The 20,314-nt window shown below is 37.7% G+C and overlaps 1 protein-coding gene across 2 annotated transcripts in view; it reads left to right on the top strand.

The window, feature by feature from the left end:
• Nucleotides 1–20,314, top strand: part of UNC13C (unc-13 homolog C) — a 564,880-nt gene that overhangs the window by 454,432 nt on the left and 90,134 nt on the right. For both annotated transcript variants that reach the window (XM_064570458.1, XM_045900049.2), the window contains 2 exons: nucleotides 2,327–2,404; nucleotides 16,627–16,715. In XM_064570458.1, the coding sequence (XP_064426528.1) occupies nucleotides 2,327–2,404; nucleotides 16,627–16,715 (167 nt within the window). The remainder of the gene's footprint in view (nucleotides 1–2,326; nucleotides 2,405–16,626; nucleotides 16,716–20,314) is intronic.

Below are 20,314 nucleotides of genomic sequence, written 5' to 3'. Positions count from 1 at the left end.
GTTTAGGTTCCTAACTTTGTTCCAGATTTAGATCGGATGAAATGCATTATATTTTTAGGGGAAAAGCCAAATTACATATAAATAAAAAGATGATAACTTCAACATAGATTATTTTATCTAAACTCATCAACAAATGATACTTCTGAATTAGGTTAATGTTCTCTTTACTGTGTGTGTTTTCTGTTTTGTTTTCAGTAACTAAAAAAAAAGAAAAAGCTGTTTTCAGATTAGTTTTGGTTGATTTGTGTAATTCAGTCCTCAGTAATGATTTGATAAATTCATTCAATAAAATTGATATTTCAACATTTCAAAGTCAGAGAAAGCTTAATGAAAGAGAAGAGTCTCATATTTTATTTTTCTCTCTCTCTGGATAACTGCATCTTTTTTTTTTTTATATATGTAGCCTTACCTGGGGTCAATAGCAATCCATGCCAAGTGAGCCTATAGTTCATTTTGTTTCTTGGTGGTTCTTTTCCATTGGAAATTGTCATATAAAAAATGCTTGGAGGTTGGTTTTTGTTTATACAGCTGGTACTAAAGTACTGTTATATGTGCCAAAAAAAGATAAGCTTAATATCTAATAATCATAGAAGAGTCTACCTAGCTAACTTAGACCCTTGGGGAGCAGAGTGATACAACCTTTTACCCATGTATTCTTCCTGCTTCTCATTAAGAGTCATGGTTGGTCTTTGACCTTCATTTTCTCCCTGGTAAGATTGTCAAATTCAAGCCAAATCTTTCCCCTCTGCAATGAAAAAAGAAAGAAAGAGATAAAGAGAAAGAAAAAAGAAAATCCCAATGACCCTACCCCCTAGTGAGGGTTCACTTTGCCTTTGGGTCAAGATGCTGAATCCCTGAAAGTTTTGACCACACATACTGTGGAAAGGATAAGTCCAGATCAAGTGGCTCTCAGTCACAGCTGGGGATCAGAATCATTGGTGGAATATTGTGGTTCAGCTTGCTGAACAAAATCTATGGCATATAAATCTCAGATATCAGTGTTAAGAGAAATAAAATATTTATGTGACCGGAATCAAAGGAAGGGAATCAAAGTTTAAAATTGTTTTCATAAATCGAAGTTAGGATGTGGTCACTTTAAGAATCAAGTAGAAAGTTTTTCAAAGGTCAGTAATGTGGTTGAAACAATAATAAAATCTTTCCACTGATGAGTGCTAACACCCTCTCTGATGTCCTGTAAGTCCTTTCTATGCCTAATTCATTATTGGCTCATTTCCCAGAAACTTGGAAGATATATCCATTTTCTTTTCTTTCACTGTTTTCCTCCCCCAAATCAACTGGCTTTTTGGATCAGAATGCAAGAAATATTAAATTATTCTATAACTATTCTCAATTCTATTTTCCAGTTATAAACTAATTCCTATTATTCTAAGTCCACATGTAGTCCTGTCACAAGGCTTTCCATCTTTGTATTATTCTATTTCTGCCTCCTTGGAAACACTGAGTCAAAAAACATTTTTAAGCATGTATTCTATGGAAGGCTCTGTGCAGGACTCCAGGAGTAAGAAAAAGCAGAAGACATAGCAGCATGTACGGTGTATTTAAGGTCAGTGGGTGAGACAGTGAATAGCAACATAAATGTAAAGTTAAATAAAACAAATGTCAAGTGAGTGACAAGGATATAGTCTGGGAAAGAGAAAGCTCAAACCTGGAATGATGGTTATGATTCAAATAGGCAACGCGGTTCACGTGACAAGGTCACATGCCAAGCCAAGTCAGAGTTTAGAAAGCACAGGTGTTTTGGGAGGAATAAGCTGCTTAAAGGGGGAAGTTACTCATAGTGCAGTAGACAGAGATGGGAAGGAAAAACTAGTTTGGAGCCAGATAACTAAGGGCCTTGAATACCAATGTGCGGACTTTATCTATAGCCAAAGAGAATCTATTAAAGGTGTCCTTTTTTTTTTTTTCTTTTTTCCCCCTTGGATTTTTAAAATTCAGATGGTGTTTGGTTTTTTAAATGGTGGAATAATGGAAAAGTTAAACTGTTAACTTTTTCTTAAAGTAAATTTTTAAAAACAGAATTTGGCTCAATGTTAATAATAAAAGAAATATTAGTAGTAAGTCCCCAGTGGTTTATTGTCTGGGTATGTTATTGAATTGCATTCTCCAAAGTGGTAATATTTCCTCCTTCCATTCTTAACTTTTAAAAAGTATAATGAAAATAGCAGAATTATTCTATCTGCCAAATATAATAGGACTTCAGTGATAGTTGTATACTTATCACATTTAAGGTTAAACTCATTCAATAATTTATCGTATGAAGGATTCTCACACCACCTTTTCTTTTTGTTTTTTGCTTTATTCGTAGCCCTGTATATTGATGAACAATATTCAGCAACTGCGGGTCCAGCTGGAAAAAATGTTTGAATCCATGGGAGGGAAAGAGGTGGGTATATTTTTATGCCTGCATTTGCCAAATATCTACTTAGAGATCATTAGCAGCATATCTCTTTGCTATGCAAAGTGTCAGTCAAGTTTTTTACATGGGTTAACTAAAGAACAGGAAATGATAATAATTTAAAATTCCATTAATAACTAAAGTGATCATTAACCACAACAGAAAAGTGAGAATGGGAGGAGGGAGGTGGTCAGTAGCCTTTTGTAGTGTGTATATAGAGATATAGTCATATATACACAAATATATACATATATGCTAATGATCTGTTAAGTTCTACAAACTCCAGATTTTTTTTCCACCATATTGCGCAATGTCAACTTGATATCAAAGTTTTTGTTCTGAAATGTGCTTTGTGGTGCTAGCAATTTTTGGTGTATCGGTGGTTTATTGTTCACATCTAAAAATCTCTGTCACAATGTGTTGCGTGCTGTGTCTGTAATGTGTCGTGTCTTTGTCCAACATCTTTGACTTGCAATTCCCCGAGCAGAAGAAGGAAGGAGAAAGATTCTTTTATGAGGTTTGTGATAGTAAGCATCTTATCCTTTACCTGGCTGTTTCCCCCAAACCTGAAGACCACTGCACTTCTTACTTATTCTCATTTGCTTGTTTGGATCAGGCAGACAGCGAAATATTAGCTGTGCGCATGCCTCCTGCTATTGCCAAAGTCTTTCACGAACCACCAAGAGCGTCCAGGGGCTTGGGGACTGGAGTTGGTGCCGAGAGGGAAAGTCATGGGGCTGGCATTCTCCCAGCCCCACCCTTCCCTAAAACAACCCCAAGGGCAGCTAGAATGTAGAAATATTTGTTTAAGATTTCAGTTACAGTGTTCCTTATTGTGGTAAGTGTACGAGATGTACGTGAAGCGAGGTTGGATTTCAACGCAAAGATCCCTCTTATTTCTCAATGTACAAGGCTGAAAATGCTTCTTTTTTTTTTTTTTTAAAGATTTTATTTATTTGACAGAGAGAGAGGGAACACAAGCGGGGGGAGCGGGAGAGGGAGAAGCAGGCCTCCCACGGAGCAGGGAGCCCAATGCAGGGCTCGATCCCAGGACCCTGGGATCATGACCTGGGCCGAAGGCAGACGCTGAACGACTGAGCCACCCAGGCGCCCCTGAAAATGCTTCTTTTAAGACTGGGCTTCTTCACATGTGGTGTTGCTGTTAACCCCAAGGAGACATTTATACATTTCCCTCTCCTAAGAGAGCCTCAGTCCTTTGAAACTGAACTTGCTACTTAGTATCCTACAAACAAGAAGCACTAGGAGATGTGTGTGAAGGTACAAAACTTCAAAAATGAACTTTCATGAGCTCTGCTTCTGCTGCAGTATCTGTCTTTGTTGTATACAATAAGGCTGCATTCCCTATGGTGTGTTAGTGGTTTTTGCAATGTGAGGGCATGAGTCTCATTTTTGAATTTTTTGCTAAATTAGGTGAGCACAAACAATTGGGGATCATAGCTGGAGAGTCCCTTTTTAATTTTAGAGATGTTTCATATTCAGACTTTAAGTCCACTTACAGTTTGAAGAGCCGTGAAGAGATCACTGATTTCTTATGGGAAATTCTGTCTCCTTTTACTGAATTCTAAAGATTACAAATCATGGAAAGATAGAGTTATATTTAAAATGCCACATTTCCAGAAATTTCTCCTAATGCTACTTCTATTTCCTCACTATTCCATGGGTTGGACTCAAATGTGAGTAATATCCTGCTGAGCTGAATATTAACAAGACAAATCAGACCTGTCCTTAAAGGAAGGTATGTGGGCCAAGCCACTCACTAACCAAAAATGTTGTGGGGCAGCTTGTTCACCAAACAAGAATGGATTCTTTATCTCACATAAAATTGCTGGTTTGCAATGTGTGGGTTTCGCATTATAAATTTGGCTACAAATGTATAGCTAAATCATAGAACTCTTCTTACTGGAGAAAGTAATGAAGAAAGAAATACTGGTGTTGGTGCCTTCTACCCTCATGACTCTTGCAAGGTCAGTTGCTAAATTCCTCATACATAATTTAAAGGGAGAATGCAATTCAATGACTGAAATGAATGTCCAGTTTCTAACAGTGTAATTTGTTAGGGGGACAGCATGGACCCTAACTCCTTTCTTTTCCTGCATTTAAATCTGATACACCCCTTCCCTCCCTCTCTTGATCATCTTTTGATGTTCTGTCTCCTTTCTACGCACAGTTTCTTTGATCTTATTACTTTCAACTTTCACCTCATCCTCTGTTACCAGAAAAAGCTTTCAGCAGGCCCAGTCAGGACTGGCATGGGGACCGATGAACTATCAGGAGAAAGCAAGCCCTAAACTCAAGTCTGGGTGTCACATTGAGCCTCCGAAGAGAAAGAACCGTGATTAACACAGACTTATGGTAGAGTTGCTAGTTGCTACCCTCGACCTCCTCTGGGCACCAGAATCTCAAAATAATAGGCTTAACTCCTTCCAGTCCAGTTACCTGTATATGGCAGTATCTACATGGGTTCCTTAATTGGGGCTTTTATAAAGACGGAAAAGGATTTTATTGAGAATGACAGAATTTACCCTTTGACATGAGAAGTTTATCCAGCGCTTAACGCAGGCGTGCTCGGTGGCCTTGAGAGGGAACACAGTGTGTCCTGATGCCAGTTCTTCTCTCACTGTGCAACTCGTTATAAAACCTTGACTGGTATTGTTGCGGGAAGCTTCCCTGTCTAGTTCTTCTCCTTTAAGGAGTTTCTTAGACTTTGTCCCCATCACCTGTTCTAGGATGTGCACTTCTTGCTACAGAAATCTAATTAGCAAATGATTAATTGCTTGTGTACTTGCTCAAAATAGTTTTGGATGCCATGTGTTTATTAGTTGGCTCCTAACAGCAGCATGGCTTGCCTCTCCTACCGTCTGCCAAGTGGCTGACCACTCGCAGGCCCGGTTGCATGAAGCTGTAGCTCTCTGCCGCTTGAACCGACCGCTGTTGGGGCAGCTCTCCTCTCCTGATAGGATCAGCCTCTTTTCCTTCTGGAAACAGAAATAATGTTGAAAACCTTTTTTTTTTTTTTTTTAGGTGGGGAAAAAAAAAAAACACACTCTTTCTGGAGTCCAAGTTGGCCTAACACTCTGATAGTCTAGGGCTGATGCTGTTTTTTGTCAGTGGCTCCATAAGCAGTCCTAACCAGACACTGTTACCACCTGCATGCACAATATCCTGGAGACCATGTGGGCACATTTTTCTTTTTTTATCTAGTGCCCTATTTAGAAAGAAAAGAGAAAAGCAAACCACTAAATTTCTTCTCCTATATCGTGACTTTCCCACACGCTTCCTTGTGTAAAAATGAAGAGCATGTGTTTGGCGTAACAACTCTGATTACTGTGAAGAATGTAGAAAATATAATAACTCACATGAGCCAGGAAACAACATAACCTTCGAAATGAGGCCCAGAGTCTGTTTTTGTTTTTTTTAATATATATATAAAGCATCTCACATGATTTTTCACGTGCATATTGTTTTGGGACACACTACGCTAAACCAGATAAAGTAGCCAACCCACGGTATGGACTGACTTGTTCTAGAAGTTAAATTATGTGCCCCACAATCGCCCTACTGCATTATCGGTCCCTTTATGACACAGTAATGGCAAAATGATTGTCAGGATGCCAGGTAATCATTTTCATTACTGGTGAATGATCATTTTATCATTCTCAGATAGCTCAAATACCTCAAAAGTAAGACCGATATACTTTGGTTTACATTATTTTAATAGCTTATTAAACTCAGTATAACTTAGTATAATTCAGTGCAGAGCAATTGCAAATAAATATACACCCTGTATTCATTTTTTCATAAAAATAAATTGCTACAGCCTATGAAAAGGACTCCATTGCATTTCCTTGATCTGCAATCTAATTTGTATAAGTACATGAAAAAGAAAATCAGATAATCCAAAATTTAATTTCATTTCAGGAAGTCATAAGATATTGGTTATGAAGCTCTGTAGAACTTGTAGTAATTGATTTAGAAGAATTATGACCATGCTGTGTAAGCAGAAGAGGCATTACTCCTTCACAACATTGCATTGGTACAATCGTCCTGAATGGTAGAATCCATAATTATCCATAACCCTGCTAACTTCCTGACAGTACTTCAAATGCTAGAAGTTAGCCATCATTAAGACATTTAGGGGAAATAGGGGCATCGTTTGCTTAGCTAAATTCTCTTATTCTGCTGGCCACAAAGCAAACACATTAGATACAGTGGTAATATTATTTTCATTGCTGTGTCTTAAAAATAATTGAATCTCTTGACACATTTCACTGTGGTAAACTTTCCTGAACAGGGCCATGGAATGTGGAGCATAACCCTACCTATCCTAAACACGTGTATATTTTCATGAGCAATTTATTCTTTTGTTTCAGAAAAGCATTGTCTATATCCTGTTTCATTTTTTTAATGTTGAATTCGAAAAGGTAGAAACTGCATCTGACCCAAAAGTATATGCATGTAGCTGATTGAAATTCATTGTAAAACCTATTACCTGTAAGGACTTAGTCTTCAGCTAAGCAAATCCCCACCGGAGAGGACAGAAATTAACCCCTATCATATTTTTCTTAGCATTATCCTTTTAACTTTATACTTGCTGGCAACAGGGGATTGAAGAGCACTGCTTTCAAGGAAATAATACTTTATGCTGGTGGTTCTTGAACTTCAGTATGCATCAGAACTGCCTGGGTAGCTAATTAAAACACACATTGCTGAATTCCATCCCTGGACTTTTTGATTCTGTAGGCTGGGTGGGGCCTGACGATTTGCATTACTAACAAATTCCCAGCTGATGTGATCTACTGCTCAGGGGACCACATTTTGAGAATTACCGTTCTTTGCTTTTAGAACAGCAACCAGGTAATTAGGAAATGGCTCCCAATGCCCCTTTGTCTTTATCTGTGCAACACATTTGACTGATGTACTTAATGTTTTGAATCTTGAGGACAGAAAGGATTCCATGTGTTTGAATGGACCTTGAGACAGCATGCAGTCCTGCAAGCAAATGTACTGGGTTTTTTAAAGATTTTATTTATTTATTTGACAGAGAGAGACACAGCGAGAGAGGGAACACAAGCAGGGGGAGTGGGAGAGGGAGAAGCAGGCTTCCTGCCGAGCAGGGAGCCTGATGTGGGGCTCGATCCCAGGACCCTGGGATCATGACCTGAGCCGAAGGCAGACGCTTAACGACTGAGCCACCCAGCGCCCCAAGCAAATGTACTATTGTATTAAGGAATGCAGTAATCCATAAACGTAGGTGACCAATTTGTAGTGATAAACGAACACTCAGAATTTTCTTTAACATTTTAGACTTTATGCTTACATTTTATATATAATCTTATCAAAAGGTGGTGATGTTGTATGGAGGGTAAGCGTTATGTTCAAGTTTCTGATCTGTCTCACCTTTTCTCTTTAATGTAAATAGAGCTATAACTCACTAGTTAATACATTAGTGAGAATCAATCTACTGTTTTCATATCTTTCCCAACAATTACAAAGCAAATTATAAAGTATGTATCAAATGTCTTAGATAATAAAATAGACAATGTAAACTAGTCATAGCTTCCTTTTAGTTCTAAAATTGTTTCCTAAAGCAATTTGCAAAGTTTTTTTTTTCTACTTAATAGAAGGATCTGTTGTTGCCAGTTATATTTACTGAATCTGTAGGGCAGCGGGAGTTGGGATAGGAAGTTTATTAATGGAGTCAGAACAATTAAAGTAATAAGGTTTGGGAGCGGAGCCCCCCGCCCCCCACCAGCTCAGTACTTTCTAAATTTGAAAATATCTTTTAAATGAAAGTTGTAATTGTTATATCTCACCCTGCAACAATTTGAAAAATAAACTGAAACCTCTAGCCTCTTAATGTGTAAATAGAGCTCAAAGGTGGGATGTCCTCTGGCTGAATTCAGTAAAAGCAAGCAGCTATTTTTAGTTTTATGGCAGCAGGTAACAAGGAGAACTGTTTCAGGCAGTGGCCTTTCATTTTGGCAGCATGCGGCTCTTGCGGGGTTTCTTTCTCCTCAGAGCCATCTCTACAATTAGAGTTAACAAATAGGACTTAATAGAAAATTAAAAGAATAATGAGAGCTAGAAGGGCAAATCGCATCAAGGTGACTTAATAGATATGATTAAGAATTTAGCGCCACTACCAAGGAAAGTTCAGCTAAGTGCTACGCTTTATGAAATTAAGGAAAGATGCTACCTAGGAGGTTGAGAAGTTTCTGGTGACCCAGGTCAGGATGAAATACAGACTGAAGCAGGTGCTGCTGGTCAACCTCATTCCCCAGAGCATTCCCGGGAGATCACAGGGTCACTCTTGTGCCATCAAGTCTCTTTTTAAACTCACCTGTCTCTGAACCTTAAGAAAACTTTCAAGAGAATGCAAGCTGTAGCCAGGAGGGAGGGAAAAAAAATAGAATGTCACTGACATTTTCTATAATAGACCAATTTTATTGTCTTGTGATCCTCTTCTATGGTGTATGGCTGCCTTCACAAACCATAAATCAATGCAGACGAAGCTAACTTACGTCTCTAACCCAGCCAGTCCCCATCTTCTCTTCTTGTACTTGATTGAGGGGGCCTCTGGCACCTCATGCAAATGGCTCCCTGAGGGAATTCTGTCCCCATTGATTAATGTTCAACAGGTACTCAGTCCCTCAGATTGAACAGACGATATTCACACCACCTAACAGTGGATGTGTTCAGTAATGGGAACAGCAGAATGGGGAAGAGAGAGTGAGACAGGGTATAAAGGCAGCTTTTACAGAATAAATCCTGAACATAAATTCTGTGTCTTGTTTCTTCTACTTCTGACTGAATCCTACTCTGTCCGGTTTCATGGTTAGTCAGCCAATAGATGGAGCTAATAAGCCCAAAGTTCCTTCTCAGTCAAGTTATTGTACTTGTTTGTTTTATTTTTTCACTGAGGCTTTTCAGAAGAGAATGTCTTTTAAAAAAATAGAGTTTCTTCAACTGCTGCTTCTCAATCCTCAAATATGTCCCCCAAATATGTCAGGGAGCATGGCACATTGTCTAGGCCTCAGTTTTCCCACTTGTAAAAAAGAGGGAGTGGTACTGTATGATTTCTGAAATTCATTCTAATTCTAAAATTCTGTGGTTATAAGGACAACAACCTTGTTAGCAATCCATAGAGTAGAGGTATAGTCTATGTGTTGTAGTTGAGAAAGAAAAAAAACGGTTTCAACTAAGAGAAAAGAATGTCATGTCACTCATAAGGTTTGAAGGTATCATTTTTTTCAAAGTACAGAGAAAAATGAAAGGCATTTTTCCTTTTCAGTTGTCTAAGCTGAAGAACCTAACGTACCGTATCTCAAAGGCATTTAGTTGATTTGAGGCACAATGACAGTTGGATTTTCTGCATACTCTCTTTAATTAGGATGAGAGACAGCTACTGGAGTTCAACTTTTGAAACCAGAAGTTAGAAGCATTAATTTATATAACTGATACTCCAACATAACAGTTCATGCAAACCTGATGGCATAAAGAAAATGTCATAGTCTGTCTCTTAAAATGGTCTTGTAAGTTCTTGGGGAGGGTCTCTCCTAAGAGGAATAAAAAAGGAAACAAAAGACAGGGTAGCATTGGTGGAGTGAGGACACTTTTTTTTTTAATTTTTTGTTTTTAAATTTCAGACAACATACTATAGTACCCATGCTGAATGCCATACCTCTGCAAGGTGATTTAGGGCATTTCAAGGAGAGCAATTTCCTGCTGGATTCACTAGGGAATGTTCAGTGATTTCTCAAATATATATTTTAAGTTGAGCTGGACATTTTAGGTTGGATAAATTCTGGTCAAATAGAAAGGCTGGAGAGAAGTAATAATTAAAAAAAAAAGCATAGCCCAGATAAGATTATAATAAATTGCTTGAAGCATGTCCCTTGTTGAAAACCAACTGGTGGGGTAGCAGGTTTAGCCTTGATTAAAACAACTCTAGGAATAGTTAGGAAGATGGAATAAAAAAGGAAACAACACAACTTTGTGATGATTGCATTATAATCTAGATGAGAAAAATTCTGCATCAGAAGTTGAAGAGGATAGGACAGATGGAGAAAATATCTCAGAGATATTATTGTATTTGGTATCCAAGTGAATGTGGAAGGTAGAAGGCAAAGAGGAGTCAAAGATGATTTTCACATTTCTTCCTTAAACAACTGTATGCTATCAATCAAGTCAGAGACATAAGTTAAGGATGGGCAGGTAATAAGTTCACTTTTTGATATGTTGACATTTAGGTCATCCAAGTAGAAAAGGTCAATAGGCACGTGAGAATATAGACACGGTGCTCAGACATCCTGTTAAAGCTGTAGATATAGATTCAGGGGTTTGTTAGCATAGGGGTGGGAGTTAAAGACATAGGCATGGATGTGATTGCTCAAGAAGAGAGAATAGAGGGGCGCCTGGGTGGCTCAGTCAGTTGAGCGACTGCCTTCGGCTCAGGTCATGATCCCAGGGTCCTGGGATCGAGCCCCACACCCAGCTTCCTGCTCAGCGGGAAGCCTGCTTCTCCCTCTCCCACTCCCCCTGCTTGTGTTCCCTCTCTCGCTGTGTCTCTCTGTCAAATAAATAAATAAAATCTTAAAAAAAAAAAAAGAGAATAGAGTGAAAAAAAAAAAGTCGACGAGGAAGGGAAAAAAATATTGATGTCTCAGGATTATATAGAGGAAGGGAAGTCAGAGATAGACAAATGATAGGCAGAAAAATAGGAGAGCTAGGAGAAGGTAGTTTCCAGAGAAGCAAGGAATAAAGAGCTTGAGAAACCAAAAGTGAACGCAGCATGAGTGGGTTATATAAAAGTCACTGGAGATCACAATTAGGAGATCACTGGTGATCTATATGTGAACATTTCAGTGTTGTACCCAGAGCAGAAACTACACTAGTGTTGCTAAATATTTAAGAAATGAGATTGTGAACAGTTTGATGGTCAAGAGAAGAAAAAAAATTATTAGCAAGATGTCAAGAAGATAGTATAAAATAAGTTAGGGTTTTATTCTTTAATTTGTTCTATTTTTTTTAACAAAATGTTTGAGCACATTTATAGGATGTGGTAATAAAGATAATGATGGAGGGTTGGAAGATAGGGATATTTGATGGAACAAAATCCAAAAGGAGGAACCAAGAGCTTAAGTTGAACAGTGCTTTTCTTGGAAATGAGACTTTCTTTTTCATAGAAAGAGTTATGGAATTTGCATTTATTGAAGGATTTTTCTGCAAAAATCTTTGGGGTGTGAAATCCATCAGTCTTAATCAAATTTTAGACCCTGTGTAGATGAGGTCAGGGAGTGATCATCTTCCCTGCTTTGTACTTCTTTTTTTTTTTTTAGATTTTTAATTTATTTGAGAGGGAGAGAGAGAGCAGGAGGATGGGCGAAGGGAGAGGAAGAAGCAGACTCCCTGCTGTGTAGGGAGCCTGATGTGGGGCTCAATCCCAGGACCCTGAGATCATGACCTGAGCCAAAGGCAGTGGCTTAACGGACTGAGCCACCCAGGCACCCCTGCTCTGTACTTCTTTAACTAAGCAAATAATGAAACTCTAACACTGAGGAGCTGAACAGGAGGAAAAACAGTCTAGTAAACCATAAACAACCGAAAGGAAATGAGATAGTAATGAGCAATGGAGAAAAGGAATCAAATTCACACAAAATTTCTTCCTACAAAGCCTTTATTTTTCAAGAGTTTGTATTGAGCTGTTGAGTTTAAATGCCTCTCTCCAACTGACTAGTTATATCTCCAGCAAGAGCTTGATGGTTGGATTAATAATTGCTGTTTTAAGAGGGTGAAATAACATGTACTCCCTTCACATAGGGAAAGAATTCGTGCTGGTAGAAAATTAACAAACAAACGAAACATGCAGAGTGGGTATGGTAACCATATTTTTGAAACCAGATGAATATCAGGACATAATCTGACTAGGTCTGACAATGAGACAAAAATTTGAAATCAGGACTGAGTTTGTAACTCCGGAAAATATGGTTGCTAAGGAATGAAAGATTTCAAATGCAAAAGTATTCTATTAATAGTCAATGCAAATTATCACTCCAAGAAGGAGCGCTCTGGATATCAGGATTTCCTTTGAGGGAAAATTTTCATGCTTCTTTCTGCCCTCACCTCCTTCCTCAAATATTTGGTAAATGCCTAGGCATGTGGGGACAGACACCCAGGATGGACAGCTAAGGAAGATAGATTTCAGTGGAAGAGATAGATTAATAAGAGAACAATTAAAAGAGAGTTGTACAGATCATTGTAGTAAACAGCACGGTCAGTGGAGAAGTTAGAGCTCCTAACTGCGTGGGGCCAGAAACGTGGGGAGGGGGGAGAATTGAGGTGATAGGTAAATTGTCTTTTAAAGGAAAAAGAAAAGTAGGCCTTAAGGAAAAATAGCTTAAAAGATAACTTGCATACTAGCTATCTCTTCCAGACAACTCATTTATATTATCACAGCTCAGCGGTGTAAAATCTCTCAGTGGTGTAAAAACTAAAGATAGCACCTATGTATGACTATGGTTCATTCTGATCATTAGAACCACACTTTACCAGCCTTGATTTGGGAATTCTAAAACCCTTCATGGAGTGTGGATAAAGTCTGTTTTGAAAGCTTTCCTGTAAATTCAGCTTTGACTTTGTATTCTTAAATTTTCCTCTTTATGTGGAGCCATTTATTGTTTATTTTTTGCCAGCCAAGTTGTTTAGGTACACATGGTAATTCAGTTTCTAATTAGAATAAATTTATTAACTGTGACTTTTGAATGCTTGATTTGTTTCTTTTTCTTTTTCTTTTTTTTTTGCTTTTAATAACTAAATAACAATACAAAAATGCAAGTTAATTTTGATGTTTGATATCATATTACAGTTAGAACCAGGCTAAGTTTTAAATCTTGGAGGGAAAAATCAGGTAATCTTTTACCTTTTCAGAGTAGCCAGTAATTTGTAAAACGTGCTGTTGGTAATTTAGGCAATAAAGCCTGAAAGCCCAAGTTGTCATTCTTTACAAACTTTAGGAAGTTTGTAGTAGTAAGGAAAACGTCTTCAATATGGGCACTTATATAAAGAAATGCAGAACTTAAAAATTGGTTAATTTGCTGCCTAAAGAGATTGTTTTATAACTAGATGATTATAATATTTATGACAATTATTATTACAAAAGACCTGCAATTTAGCCTCATAATTACTGTTTCAGAGGTTTAATGGTATGATTTAGATCAGATAAACAGCAAGTACTTAACTGAAACTAAAATTTTCCTTTTTTTTTTTTTTTTTGGCCTGGTTACATGACCGAGGTGTTTGTCTACACCTACTTAGAAACTTAAGCTTCTATCAGGAAGTGAAAAACTGTCATCGAATATTTAAATTGCTATAGATTTGATAGTTTCAGATTTTCAAGCAACAGCAAATTATTTGATAAGAAATTTCTATTCACAAAATACCAAAGGTGGACTAAAATAATTTATGGGAAAATAGCATAATCTCATCCAACTGACCTATCTAACCATTGTATATGACTTTAAAGTCATTATCTTATAAGTAAAAAAACCATCAATATGTATATCAAACTAATATGAAAACAAAATGCACATTTTAAATAAAAAGCAACCCCATTTCCTGAAGAAAACTGTACACTCATAGCCATTTCCTTGGAGGTGGCAGGTGTGTGGGTGGGGAACTACCATCTGTCACCCCAAGTGGCTTACCAAAGAGTGGGGAGCCTGAAGAAAATGATGGAAGGGCTTCTCTCTCATTGCTATTCTCCAACAATTTTATCCAAATGAAATCAGGTTAAAATTGGTATTAGGTCAGTGGCAAGAAAATATGATAAAAAACATTCAGCCTGCAAGGTTCCCTAGGATTGGACAGGCAATCCACAAATGTTTTCTTGGTTGAAGTTTGAGGAGTTATGGTTTATTAGGCTATTTGTGTTTAAATGCCTGTAAGTGTCTTTTTAAAGTACATACTATCTAATTGTCTTTCTGAATCACTGCCTTAACAACCAGTTATAGCTTAATGGAACTCTCAGAAAGTATGAGACTCAAGGATATTCCAATTTTCCAACTCCTAGAGGAATTTATATTTGTTACAGTGGCTTGTGTGTCTGTGGATAAGAGCTGTGAGCCTGTCTGTTGATAGGGACAGAAAAAAGATAAAGTCCAGAAGAATCACATTAGCTCTATAGAAGGGCAGCAGAAACTAACCAAGGCGGAAACCACCTGAATTTGAGTCTAAATTGACATAAAGGATTGGTCTGATATAATCAATAGTCAGATGCCAATGCAGTTTTTTATTTCCATTCAAGTGTTTTTAGTCCTGTTAAGACAAGCTAGAGCTATCCAGCTTGTTGAGATATATAAATAATACTTCTTCCTAAGAGTTTCTTAGTACTAGAAAACACTCTTGGAGGATTACAGTACTTAATGACCAGTGTATACTGTGACATTATTTGGTCCTGGGCTGGCTCTCAGGAGTTTAAATTGCTATTGGGTCCTGTATTTTTGGTGTCCTTCTTAGGTTCTCCTGTTTACACTAAGTCCTCCTTTAATTTGTTCTACTCCCAAAAGTTGGCTTAACCCTATCCCTGCTTTTCTTTTTTTTCTTTTTTTTTTTTTTAAGATTTTATTTATTTATTTGAGAGAGAGAGAATGAGAGACAGAGAGCACGAGAGGGAGGAGGGTCAGAGGGAGAAGCAGACTCCCTGCCGAGCAGGGAGCCCGATGCGGGACTTGATCCCGGGACTCCAGGATCATGACCTGAGCCGAAGGCAGTCGCTTAACCAACTGAGCCACCCAGGTGCCCCTTATCCCTGTTTTTCAATAGTAGATCAGCTTGTGTAAGAATTATAGGTATTAATGTCAGGAAAACAATTTCTAAAGATTCAAAGGAAGGATGACTTAAATTTCAGAGAATATTCTAGATTGCTTTACATGAATTCCTATCAACTTGAGACAATACATCTATTACAAGTCATTCTTTTTTGACAATTAGTTTGCAAAAAACATACTTAATGAACAGAGTAAGTTTCTAAAGTGCTGGTAAAGTTTGTGTTGGTCCTGAACTTTAATTACAAAAAAAATTTTGTCAGTTAATAGGTTGATATATTTGTTTATGTTTATGTTATAGTATGGGTTTTCTGTAATAGTTAACATTTTAAGAACTAAAACCAAGTAAAAAGAATAGTTGACTTTTAAAGTTTGCATTGGAAAAGTAAGCTTCAAATATGTTATCTTGATTTAATTATTTTTTTCTTTTGACCCTAAATTTGCTCAATAGCTTAACTTCAAACTATAAATATTTGAATACTTAAATAAAAATGAAAATAAAATGAGAAACATTGGCTCTTGAACTCTGAGCTGCAAACTGGCATCGAGGAAGAGAAGTCAGATCTACATAATCTCAGGAAAACATTGGAGTACTTGGATAATTTATTTTTCCTATTCTTTTATTTATTTATTTTTTAAAGATTTATTTATTTTGAGAGAGCGAGAATGAGAGAGAGAGAGTACATGAGTGGGGGAGGGTCAGAGGGAGAAGCAGGCTCCTCGCTGAGCAGGGATCCCGATGCGGGACTCGATCCCGGGACTCCAGGATCATGACCTGAGCCGAAGGCAGTCGCTTAACCAACTGAGCCACCCAGGCGCCCCTTTCCTATTCTTTTAATTCCATAGTTAGACAAATATAAAAATACCTTCAAATAAGCTACAATGGAACACTCAAAATTAATTTTTCTTACTGTTTTTTAAATTTTAATGGACCTAGGTGTTTACAGGGATATTAAAGATTGAAGTACATTTTGAAGCAACATGTATATTCACTAATGTGTATAACATGATATATTTTCAAAGTTATGAAGTGACCGTGTTTCGGAGGTTATCTTGTCATGCCTTGCATCCCATTGCTGTAACCAACAAAGGCTTTGCTATGTAGCTCTTATTTGTATGCATGCCATGCATTTCGATCAATATATATCTATCTATCTATATATATATAGATAGATAGATATTTCATATATATTTAGGATTTCCTAAATTTTGCACTTGAATTCAAAGATTTTAAAAAAAGGAAAGGAAAGAGGGTATGTATGTTCTGTTGTTTGAAGTTTGCCTTGTAATAAGCAAAATGCTTGTAAGAGAAACAAAAGCATGCTTTCTTAGAACTCCAGAGTAATACTGTTTATGGTCTCTCTGCAGCTAGATCCTGAAGCTAGTACTATTCTAAAAGAACTTCAAGTTAAACTCAACAGGGTTCTGGATGAGCTCAGCATCACTTATGGTGAAAGGTAAGTGACCTAAGTAGTTATTAGCCAACTGGGTTAGGTTTCCCCTAATAGTAATCATGCCTTCAATGCTGTTTCTCTCCTCTGACTGGCTACATCCATTTAACTTCAGTAATCAATCCAAGCATTATCTCATCTGAACAATCTTTCATGACCCCTCAATTTAACCATGATATCTTGCTACATGTTCCCCAGAACTCTGTGTAATCCTTTAGTTGGGTAGCATGTACAACACTATGCTTTAAGTTCTGGTTTACTTGCCTGTCTCCCTGACTTTCCTGGCATACTTCTTTTTTTTTTTTTTTAAAGATTTTATTTATTTATTTGAGAGAGAGAATGAGAGAGAGAAAGCACATGAGAGGGGGGAGGGTCAGAGGGAGAAGCAGACTCCCCGCTGAGCAGGGAGCCCGATGCGGGACTCGATCCCGGACTCCAGGATCATGACCTGAGCCGAAGGCAGTCGCTTAACCAACTGAGCCACCCAGGCGCCCCTCCTGGCATACTTCTTAAGTGCAGAAACCACATATCTCATTCCTACTTGAAATTCTAGTGTTTAGAGCTTGGCAATTGGCTGCTGAAGGAAGGGAGGGAGGGAGAAAGGCAGGGAGAAAACCTTTACGTACAAAAGAAGACTGAGCTGCATTTACGCCATTTATATCACTGTAGTTGCACTTCTAAACAACTGAATCCAACCCCATAACCTAATTAAGTCAGGATTTTAGGTTTTAGGGCTTAGGAATCATAATGTAATTACTCTATGGGAGAGTACTGGCAAATTTTTTTCTTACTTTTAAAAAATTAACTGTCTATAGTGTGGCTCTAAAGAAAGAACAATTCATCCTGGATAAATTTCACTTTGGTCCTATAGGAAAAGGCCATTATATTATCATAAAAAATGGTAAAATAGAAAAGCAAACACATTTTCGAAGAGGTTCATTAACTTCATACAGAATTTGCTTTAAATATTGGTTCAATAAATGTTGACTTATTGTGTTCAGTTCTCAAATGACACTATAAAAATTGCTCTAATGGTGAAGGCTAGCCATCTCTTTGAACCCCACTCATCACTTATTATTGGGTTTTGGAAAGATACATGCTTAATAAACATTTATTGATTAGATATGCTACTTTTATATCAGAAAGATTGAAAAGAAAAAGACACTAAAAGCCTCATATAATTTTTTCAAATATAGCATTGATGCAAAGTAAAGAAAAATCCCATATTGGCCTTCTCCTTATTATCAGGGGTATGTCCATCGTCTTTATACAGCCCACCTTCACAGGTGCTGAGCAAGAGACAGCCTTGCTGTGTTGAGCGCAGGTGATTGCCCTGCCTCTGTTGCGTTTTGTTAGCTGACCTGGATGATTCTGCTTACTTGGCCTAGATATTAATAAGCAATTTGAAGGTTCTGTTTACCTGGAGTTGGAATTGTAGACATTGTCCCAGAGACGTTGGAGCTCATTGGCTCTGACTTACTTGAGTGACACTTAGTTGATGGGGGCCTTTGGTCAGCCAGTTTAGGCTTACCTCTCTTCATTGGAGTCGTGAATTAATATGTGGTTAGCAAAAGACTGTTGCCTTCAGCTGAGAAGGCAAAAATAGAGGTTATTTGGCCAAGTCAGGGAAAATAAAAAGGTGTTGGGGAGAGCAAGGGGTGTTCAGAACCTCATGGGAAATAAGATGACTAAACAGAATAGTGATCAGAAGAGAAATAAAAAAGTATATTCAAATTACTTTCTGTAAATAGCCAAGTCATCCTTATGAATAAATACTTTTTTAAAATTTTATTTTGTTCTGTTTTGTTTGATGGGGGTGGAATTCAGGTTACAAAGGCTGAAATATGAGTTATGATTTAAAAAACTTGAGCAAACTTCAGTTATGAAATAAGGAGTAGTGCTACTGGAAGTATTTTGTTCATCTGAAGCCAACTATTTTAACCTAGATACTGAAACTCCTGGTTACTCAGTACTATTGCTTCATTATTTTTTTAAATATAGGAAAGAATTTAATATTTTGTGCAATTAGGGCTAGGATTATTGGGATAAACCACCCACATGTCATGCTTTCCTTATAAAAAGAATGATTATTATATATCTGTTGGTATGAATTTATTTCTCACACAACCAACCAGATCTACATCACACACACACAGGGTGTGGGTGGGAAGTCTATAATGATCAGGGTGACCATGCTGTGAAGTCAAACTAGGTCATTTTAGTCTGAATCTCCCCTCTTTAGAGTCTTAATTAGCAGTTTTAGAGCTTTAAAATTAAGGGTGTATTTAATTGTCCCAAATCTATTTTATCTGGTGTTCTTAAAACCCACAATTAAATGATTCTAGTATATGGAGCTGGGAGGATGATTTCACATCACAGTAGAGCCCGCGCAGAGCCAAACCACGCAACTGAAGCCTGGGTTCGTGGGTTCTTCTTCTTCTTCTTTTTTTTTTTTAAAGATTCTATTTATTTGACAGAGACACACAGAGAGAGGGACCACAAGCAGGGGGAGTGGGAGAGGGAGAAGCAGGCTTCCCGCCGAGCAGGGAGCCCGATGTAGGGCTCGATCCCAGGACCCTGGGACCATGACCTGAGCCGAAGGCAGACACTTAACGACTGAGCCACCCAGGCGCCCCGGTTCATGGGTTCTTGACACGCTCTCAGGGAACCCACTTGTGACTGAAACTAAGTGATGTCATTTCAGTGATATCTTAAAGATGTTCTTTTATTTTTCAAAACTTGTGCCACTTCGGTTTGTGCTTACACTGTGGGCTTTGGCTTTTGGTTTACTACATTTCTTTTAATGATGCCTTTGGTACCAGTGGCTAGCTGGGTTAAGTAAAGAATTCAGGAACTTTTCCTAGGAATTCTCCTGTTAGTATTTGGCTTCATAAGTGCTCAGAAAATCCATCGCCATTAAACGGTACCACTTTTATTCAAGCTGATTACTAAAGACTTTTCCAACCAAAAAATGGATAGAGAAAAAAATATTTTGGACAAATTTACCAAAAATTAATAGAGACAAAAATATTTTAGGTGAAATGAAGGTGTTGGTTCACTCTGGATCAATGCTAAGATAAAATGTCATTATCTCTGATACACTGATAACCCTTCTTCCATATGCCCGATCTCACACACAGCTGGCTTCTGGTGGGAGTTCACCATATGGGTCTATTGTAGGAGAACTCGTTTAAACATTTTTGTAACATGACTGTCATACCTTCTGCTCAGTCTGTCCTCCACCCTAATACAATGATTTGAGAATCAGTGCAAAAGAAAGTCACTATTTCGAAGGTGATTATTATTATAGTCAGCAGGATCACTGATGACCCAGTGGTAATCAACTAGTGCAAATTTTCCAAGATTATGTACCTTTCTTTTCTATTGCCCCAAGTATTTACCACCTCTACCCTCACTAAATACACACACCACCACCTTCATCACTTAACTTTCTCACCTTCTCCACCATGCCCACCACTACTTTCCTCCATAACCACTACCTGACAAAAGTCCAAAGGCAGGTCTAGCCAGATAAAAGCCAAATGTTCAGACATCTGGGTTCCTTTGGACCTGAGTCTGAAAGAGGCACATAGTATTTTTTAAAT

Source organism: Mirounga angustirostris, unplaced genomic scaffold, assembly GCF_029215605.1.
Source record: "Mirounga angustirostris isolate CCGP_5_RB_7025 unplaced genomic scaffold, mMirAng1.0.hap1 SCAF_9, whole genome shotgun sequence".
Lineage (NCBI taxonomy): Eukaryota > Metazoa > Chordata > Mammalia > Carnivora > Phocidae > Mirounga > Mirounga angustirostris.
The sequence above is the reverse complement of the archived record's forward strand: the minus strand, read 5'-3'. Positions and strand labels throughout refer to the sequence as shown.